We start from the raw sequence: 9,173 nt of genomic DNA, 5'->3' as shown, positions 1-9,173 counted from the left end.
TCATATAACTGAAAATTCCTTTATTGTTGCTCATCACAATTTACATATTTACAAAACTTTTTTCAAATGTACCAAAATATGAGTCTTCAATGCTGGCATATTTTTTGCAAGGTAACTACATTTATGACATTTTAAAGGCGAATCCATAAACTCTTTGACTTTATCTCTAGGCGTTGATAATACTTTTCCCTTGTTTTCAACTTCAGTTATGATTTCTGAAATAAAAAGAAGACAAAGAATTAGGATGACACTTCAAAGATAAAGATTCAAAATAGTGAGTAAAAGAAATTCTTGTCTTCTGTACCTACACAACATTTAACTTTCATTCATTTTGTTTTGCAAAATCGTTTTCATTATCAGTGAAAACTTCAGACTATTTTCCCTAGAGAGTGGGAGGAATGAAACAGTGGGAGAGGGAAACTTTGTGAAGTTAATAAGCAATAGAATGTTTTTATACGGTACTGCTATTCACTTATATTAGGCACAAGACAAAATCTATAAACAAAGCATGAATGAACAATATTATACATCATGCAATTCATCATCAAGCCTAGATGCTGAGTTTCTAGCAATTAATGCTTTATTTGTTCACAGTTCTACAATACTGGTACATGATAAAAATATATACATCCTAACATCTTGATTATACAACTTTTAACGTTATAGCATCCTAACAGACTCGATATCAGTTTTCCAGGTCATTAATTGCCTCACAACCACTGGTTACAGTTTCAGAAATAGTTTATACACTATAATCACCATCATCGTCGTTGTATCAACGTCTTCGTTGCTGTTATCATCATCATCATCATCATCATTATGTAACTTGCTAAGCCTTAGGTAGGGTTACCAGATAATCATGAGTAAAAAACAGGACAAACTGATTCGAAAAGTAGGAAAAAAATTGGCCATCTTGAAAGTTATTTGAAAATGATATTATAGAACTGTACAGTAAAACCTCTCTGAAAGACCACTCTTATTAAGAGACCAGCCCTCTTAGAGACAATTTTTCTTACTTAGAACAAACATAAAACCCAATAAAACATACGTACTTTTACCTCTATTTAAAGACCACCCCATTCCCTGACCAACAGTCAGTCAATGAATTGCCGTTTTCTTAATTTCACCCCTTTTAAGAAATCAGATTTCAAAATTAAATTATAATTTTACAAAAAAGTAGTTTAATACATAAAATAAATTCTGAGAACTTGATAAGAGTACTGTAGTTGTAGTGTATTTTCCAAGGTTAAAATTAAATTTGACGACATTGTTTACTATTCTGCTGAATGTTCAATCCTTTAATCCTCTTAACCCTTAAATTGGCAAAGCTTCATTTCTCACACTAATTCATTAAACCTTGTCGGACCATAGAGAAAACAACTATCGCAATGTCCATATTTTATATGTTGTACAATATTATAGTATTGTGAAATTTTAATTTTCCTACCAATTTTTTTTCTACTGTTCTATTAAAATTATAGCATAATTTATTATAGCTTATTAACCTGTTGTATCCTATAGGATACTTTGTCAATTTAAGAGTTACGGAATGTGGGAATTTTTAGCGAGAAAGAAGTTATTTAGGATTGTGACCACTGCACATGGCCTTCCAGGTCTGACTACAGATCTAATTACCTGTATGGTACTTGCTCCCTTGTTTAATAGTTTAATTTCTTCTGGTATTGTGTGAAGTTATTACAAGTAAAAACGTGTTCAGTGAAATGAGAAGTATATTATTGCTGGAGGATCGAGTCAAAGTGATTTGCAGTAGTGAAAGTGGTTTATTGGAAAGAATATTAGCATAAAAATTTATGTGTGGCAAAACTCACATTAATTCAGTTTTAAAAATCGAAGGAAAAATTTATAACCAAGTGAAATTCAATTGATACATTATGCAACTGGAAAACATAAACATATAAATGGGCTCTTTAAAGTGTTGAAGGAACGAAATTGTAAATAATAATAATAATAATAATAATAATAATAATAATAATAATAATAATAATAATAATAATAATAATAATAAACATCATAATAATAAAATGATGCAGAGTTCAATTTATGATTTTTTTCTAAAGTGAAAGGAATGAATTAGAAACTAAACTAGCAAAAACGTTCTGTACAAAACTCATTATAATTAACAATACAGTCCAAGTTCTTTTATGTTATATACATACAGTAGTTTAGTTTATTATTTGTATAAGAAAAAGTCTTCCCCCTCTTAAGCACACCTCTCTAAAAGACTAGTTTTACGTGGAACTATCACTGGTCATTTAATACATATTTCACTGTATATTATACTGTATTATATTATATACCTTCCGACTGAAATCTCAGCATGACAGTCTATTAGCATCACATCTATATCGCATAAAAATTTATAACTCTGAACATTGCACCATCTGCAAGGACCAAAGCACTAAAATGAATGGTGTGCATAAAAGGACCTCATGTAAAAAATTTTCCGAAACTTAGAAATCTTGACTTTACCTTGTGAATACATTCTTTCCCTAATAATGCTGTATATTAAGAACCAAGATAAATTCAGTACTAATCAAGACATTCATCATTTTAATACAAGACATAAATCAGATCTTCATCTACCCTCTGTTAGTCTAAGCTGTTTTAAAAAAAGGAGTTCGCTATTCATGTATAACAGTCTTCAATGCACTGCCTAATTATCTTAAAGATTTAAAGAACCACGAGAAAAGGTTCAGAAAAGAATTAACCAAATTTCTACATACTCATACCTTCTACACAATTGATGAATTGTTTATGCTTGTGAATTGAATTATTCTACTTAAATGACATGTACAGTTTTATATAGCTCAACTAAAATATGTTTTTATATTGACTTAATCTGTTTACTATGTATTGTATTTTTTTGTTTAGCATAACTGATGAATTGTATGTACTGTAAATTGAATAGTATACTGTATAGGTCAACTGATGAATTGTTTAAGCTTATAAATTGAATTAATCTACTTCATATGAATTGTATAGCTTAACGAAAATAAGTTTGTAAATTGAACTAATTTGATTGTATATGTTTGTATAGTTTGGCTGATGAATTGTATATGTTCTTAAAATGATTACTAGTCTGTGTAGCTCTATTGATGAATTGTATATAGACCTACTGTAAATTGAATGGTAATATGAATAGCTCAACTGATGAATTGTTTATGATTATAAATTGAATTAATCTACTTGATATTAATTGCACAAATTTGTATAGCTTAATGAAAGTATGCTACTTTGTATTGTATATATTTGTATAGTTTTGGCCGATGAATTGTATATGCTTTAAATTGAATAGTAATCTATATAGCTCTACTGATAAATTGTTTGTGTTTGTAATTTGAAGTAGTTTGCATGATATGTATTATCAATTTCTGTATATCACAACTGGTTGAATTGTTTATGCCTTAAATTTAATTAACTTGTTTCGTATTATACATATAGCTCAACTTATGAATGATAGTTTGCGTTTGTAAATTTAATAATCTGATTGGCTATGTATTGTATACTTTTAGTAGAGCCATCGATGTAGCTCAGTCGGCAGACTCACTGGGCTGCTGATCCGGAGCTGCGTTCGAGCTTGGGTTGGATCCCCCTTTGGTCTTTGGTTTCTTCCGAGGTTTTCTCCAGCCGTGGGACTGAAGCCGGATGGTGTATGGCGAGTCCTTGGCATCAACCCCTTTGATTTGATTACCCCCCTTTGATTTGATTACCTGGTTGGGTTTTTCCGAGGTTTCCCCCACCAAAAGGCAAATGCCGGGTAATATTTTGGCGAATCCTCGGACAAAAAAAAAAAAAAAAAAAAAAAAAAAAAAAAAAAAAAAAAAAAAAGTAGAAAATTACTAAATTGTAAAACTACCACCACACACCGGATTTCTTTTTTTAAAAAGTTGCATGTAAAATCACTTACTGGATGACGGTATAAAAAAATCTGTAGTGAATGTATTCCAATGCTTCTTTGTTTTCAGACATGGAGAGTTGAAGTCATCACTGATGACATGCAGATGGAGTCGACTCATACTTGCCTCAGCATGATAACCTAATCTTTGGACAAATCAGAAATAACATACGTCATAGAAATCAGATTATAGGGCCTAGTTAATACTAATAACATATTTTACATAAATTGAAATTAATTATTCCTTACTGAAAATTTGATGCAGGATGATCTTTTGATAAATCTTGGCCTATTTTGTCCATGTGCTTTAACAACTCTAGATGATCCTTCGTGATTTTGGCCAAACTTGATATGTTTTCTTTTGGTAGAACCAAGAAATGATACTGTGCCTGTTTGAAGAAAAATATTTATACTTTGGTAATGTACCAAGGTAAATTTAAAATATTAGTTTTAGGCATTTATGAACAAAGTAATCTCAGACCAATTCAACATTTTGAAATATGAGTGAAGATTACTCATAATAGTTTCGTAATTAAGCAATATTTTCTTTAAGAAAGTTTTAGTCTTTTATGTAATTGAAACTTGTAGGCACACGAGAAATGTCATGAAATCACTGCTCCCTGTTACTATGGTTACCATACGTCTCTGATTTTCTGGGACTGGGACTATACCAAAATCGAAATCTGAGTCCCGGCATCCCGAAAATATCTCTCAAGATACAGAAATGTGCTGGTTTTCAGCAAACAAGAAAGAAAAGAGAAAAAATTGCGTTAGACTTAAGTTCATATTGGGCAAAGTGTTTAGCTCAAGGCTGGGTATGGTTCTTGTTGCTGTTACTCTTTGTTTTCATCTGCCTCTTTATTCAGAGTTTGATATTTGAAATACTGCCTTCTTGGTAATTTTAGAACTGCTGTCCACAACAATGCCAAGAAGATTACGTTTCTTGTTGGTAAGCTTCGTTATTAGATTTTATCAATTATACTGGATATGCAACAATGGGAAGTGTTGACAATTATGATCTTCTTCTGCTGTATGGATTAGGCTTCAATGTCTGTTCCAACTCAAAGGATCTTCTCAGCAAGTTCTGGGTCATCCCACTAATCGTTGCCCTCTTGGTTAAAATATTGATAAAAATGGAAAATTATGAGGTGGAATGTATTTTGCATTATATGCTACAGATAATTTATTTATTAATTTAGGTCTATAACAAGCCCTTTTTGGTTAAGTATCTTGATTATCTTAACTTTTAGATTGCGGTATTTTATATTTACAACATATAATGCAAGGAAATTAATGTAATTATTTTGTCCTTTTTCATTTTTCGCATTTTAAGGATGAAAGTAAAGTGTCCCGTATTTTTACTTTTTAAATATGGCGACCCTGTTACAGACCTCGATCTGTCATTTAGACACTTAAGTAACCTCTCATCACACTCTTTCTAACCTTGTCACAAACATTGGCGTACCATTATCACAAGTAAAGTAAGTTAATGCTTATCCATATTCAAGTTCAACTGAAACTAGATAGAAGCTTTTTTATCTTAGTCAACACATATACAAACTTCTGAAATTGTGGTAATGCTGCACCTGGTACTGGATAAAAGGTTTGTTATCTTTATACATGTGCATAAAAATTACATTTTATATGGACAATTTTATTAGAAAGGTCCGCCTTAAGGAAAAAAAATGCTGGGTTAATAAGAAACGTAGGGTACATTGTTTTTTTAGAGACATTTCTCACTTGACTTAATTAGGCCCTAAATATAAATAAAGCTCTTCTTTTCTTTTTTAATTACAACTGTTGTTCTTGTTTACAATTCAGATAAGCTAGCTTGCATAATACCACGATATTGAGGTTAAGGTAATTTCTGTGTGTAATTAAATGGACCCGAAGCGCCCGGGGATTGAGTGACGATCCTGTAAACGTGTTTTTTTTATCCTGTGAATTTAAGTCAGCTTTTTATACTTCCTTTTTGAGAATGTACAATAACTCATGAACGTTACTGTAGCATTCTGGGACCTGTTCCCTGAAATGGATATTCGCAGCTTGGGAAGTTGATAAATTTTATTATGAAAATAGAAATATTTACCTTCGGATATTTATCTTTTATTGCTACTACTTTTTCATCCTCCTTGACTACACATTCTGGATCTTTCATTGCAGACAGAAGGCCCATTGACCAATGACCAGAAGATTTTTTTGCATTTCTTGTATCTTCTTCATGTTGTCTTTTCGTTCCCATTTTTTCTACAATATGTATATACAAAATCAAACTTTAAGTGTGCAATCAATTCTGCATACGAAGCCACCAACTGTTCGTGTTCACCGGTTTTCAGTTTTCCACCAGCTGCTCTCCTGTCAGTGTTGCAATGTCGCCAACTAGAAATACTAGTTGGATGAAAATGCACTATATTGCGCTAAATCTGGCTAAACCAGTGGTTACCAAAGTGTGGGTCGCGACCCCCAGGAGGTTCGTGTACGGGGTTGAGAGGTCCATCGCTGTGGAGTAATGGTCAGCACGTCTGGCTATGAAACGAGGGGGCCCGGGTTCAAATCCTGGTTGGGACAAGTTACCTGGTTTCGGGTTTTTTCGAGGTTTTCCCTCAACCAATTGAAGCAGAATTGCTGGGTAACTTTAGGCATTGGACCTCGGACTCATTTAATCATCATTAATTCACATATAATCATCATCATCTATACAATAACCTGAGTTAAGTTCACAGTGCAACGTGCTGTACTTGTACAAGAGCGCAACCGTTCAGCTACCTAATCATTCACAATAAGAGTGGTAAACACAATAAGCCTCAGGCTGCAGTGTAAGCCTTCGGGTCCCTCCTCCGTACAAATAGAAAAAAAAAACATAACCGGTACTGGTATTTTATATTTTTGTGTAACTTTCGACTTGTTCAACATCAATCCTGATGTAAGAACAATGAAATACAGTAAATTAAATTAATATATTTACGTACAATTGTGTGTGTCTATATATACAAGACACGTATTCGGTAGGTTCTAGGTTCAATTCCGGGGAATTTTAAGGTAGAATATAACTTTTTACATTTGTAAAGACATCTTACTAAGTCAAGCTATTAAGGATGGATTTAATAAAAAGAAAGATACATTAGCTGTATTCGTCGATTTGAAACCAGCATATGATAATGTGTGGAGATACAATCTGATTACAAAGCTCCAGAAATTAGGCATAAAATCCAATATGTTAAGATGGATATCTGAGTTCATCACCCAAAGATTTTGTTCTACAACTTATGGATCAGCACGTTCTAAATATAAACAAACTCACTTGGGCTTACCTCAAGGTGCAGTATTAAGCACAACACTATTCAACATATATATTAACGACCTACCACAAGAGCTGGAAAAACATGACACTAAAACAGCACTCTTTGCCTTTTGATTTGGTTGTTTGGACGTCACATAAAACCAACGCAGTAGAGAAACTTAAAAATTCCATCCAGTCATCGTTAGTGGCACTTGAAATTTGGTGTTCAAATAATATGATGTCAGTGAACACAGAAAAAACAAACTTTCAACTCTTCTCATTAAGAAAGAAACCAGTGAAAATAAATCTAAACTATAGAGATGATAAGTTACAAAGAACTGAAAATGCAAAATACCTGGGTATACATTTCGACAATAAGCTCGCATGGAGAAATCACATTTAACAGATTAGCACAAAGGCAACAAATCGTTTTAAATTACTAAAAAGACTGGCAGGAACGAAATGGGGTAGCTCAAGGAGTACACTCAATACAACCTACAATACATACATAAAGCCTATCTTAACGTACTGTGGTGAAGCACTAATAACCTCATCAACCACAAATAAATAGATATTAGAACGCACTCAAAACCAAGCTTTACGTCTCATCACTGGTGCAATCAAAACTACTCCAATTGAAGCCATGCAAATAATCACATCTAATAAACCAGTTGTAACAGACCTTGAAACACAAGCCCTTTTAACCTATGAAACATTAAGAAGGCTTCCAAATTGGGATAAATAGAGTAAATACAAAGATTCTAAATTTACATTGAGGACCCAAAATGGATACATACAAGAGGTAGAAAAGCTTAAGCAAATTCTAGAAATACCAAGTGAAAAGGAAAACTTGATGTCTCGATATAATCCACTTAATAACTTCAAAGTAGATTGCTGCCTTGATCTTGATGAAGTCATCAACAAAAAAGATATAAATCCAGAAATAGCAAAAGCCATTGCCCTACAAACAATTAATAGAAAATCTCCACAAAAGGACTGGTTGTACATTTACACTGATGGATCTCTCATGGATCAAAATGAAGGAGCCGGAGCAGGAGCTACTTGCCAATACTTTTCTCTTTATAAAAATGTTGGCAAGTACACAACAAATTTTGATGGCGAAGTTGAAGCCATTTATACATCACTTCAAAATGTATTTGTTTGGCTAAACCAGTGCAAAAACATAGTCATCCTGTCTGACTCCAAAGCTGCAATCCAGTCCATCAGCTCAACTACATCCCCTAAAATGGAAAAAGTAAAAGAAATTCATTGCATGGTAAAACAAATTCAAATGCTAAATAAAAAAGTGGTCTTCCAATGGATCCCGGCCCACTGCGGACTGAATGGTAACGAGAAAGCAGATATGTTAGCAAAGAAAGGAACTTATATCAACTTAAAAACAAAATTTCAAGTTCCCATATGAATCAATAAAGCAAGTCATAAAAAGAATAAGTTACAGCGAACAGGCAAAACATCAAAATTCAAAATGGAAAGAATCATTCAAAGATCCAAAACTAATTCCTGATCTACCTCGAAAATCTGCCGTGGCCATGTTTAGATTGATTACTGGTCATGATTGCCTCAGTAAACACCTCCATCGTATTGGAGTACTGAATTCACCTAAATGCTTACTGTGCACCAGAGAAGTGGACATGGAGATGGAGCACCTGGCTAATTGTGAAACTCTTAGGACATTTGTGGACCTTCCATCAAAATATTGGGAAGCATGAAAGATGATGACTTCATTGTTAAATCCAGAGCATTAGATACACACACACACACATTCGTAAAGACTGAAATACAATTTAATTTTGTTACTACAATTAAAACAATTTATTTCAATTACATTTTTTTTAAGGTCACTTTTTGTGCATGTTCACATAATTGATTTACATAATTTGTCCCTAATGCCATGCTTTTTTTCTTTCATCCACATCAAGCTAATCAGTTCTAACTGCATTTATACACAATATAGAA

General features: G+C 32.9%; 1 protein-coding gene across 1 annotated transcript; it reads right to left on the bottom strand.

Moving 5' to 3' along the window:
- Aptx (aprataxin) lies at positions 1–6,288 on the bottom strand. The gene is made up of 4 exons (XM_069845248.1): positions 6,006–6,288; positions 4,166–4,305; positions 3,929–4,062; positions 1–215 (listed from the first exon to the last, which is right to left on the bottom strand). The coding sequence occupies exons 1-4, from the start codon at positions 6,156–6,158 to the stop codon at positions 49–51; spliced, it is 594 nt and encodes a 197-aa protein (XP_069701349.1). The 5' UTR covers positions 6,159–6,288; the 3' UTR covers positions 1–48.
- Between the last annotated feature and the right edge of the window lie 2,885 nt (positions 6,289–9,173).

Source organism: Periplaneta americana, chromosome 14 (assembly GCF_040183065.1).
Source record: "Periplaneta americana isolate PAMFEO1 chromosome 14, P.americana_PAMFEO1_priV1, whole genome shotgun sequence".
Lineage (NCBI taxonomy): Eukaryota > Metazoa > Arthropoda > Insecta > Blattodea > Blattidae > Periplaneta > Periplaneta americana.
The sequence above is the reverse complement of the archived record's forward strand: the minus strand, read 5'-3'. Positions and strand labels throughout refer to the sequence as shown.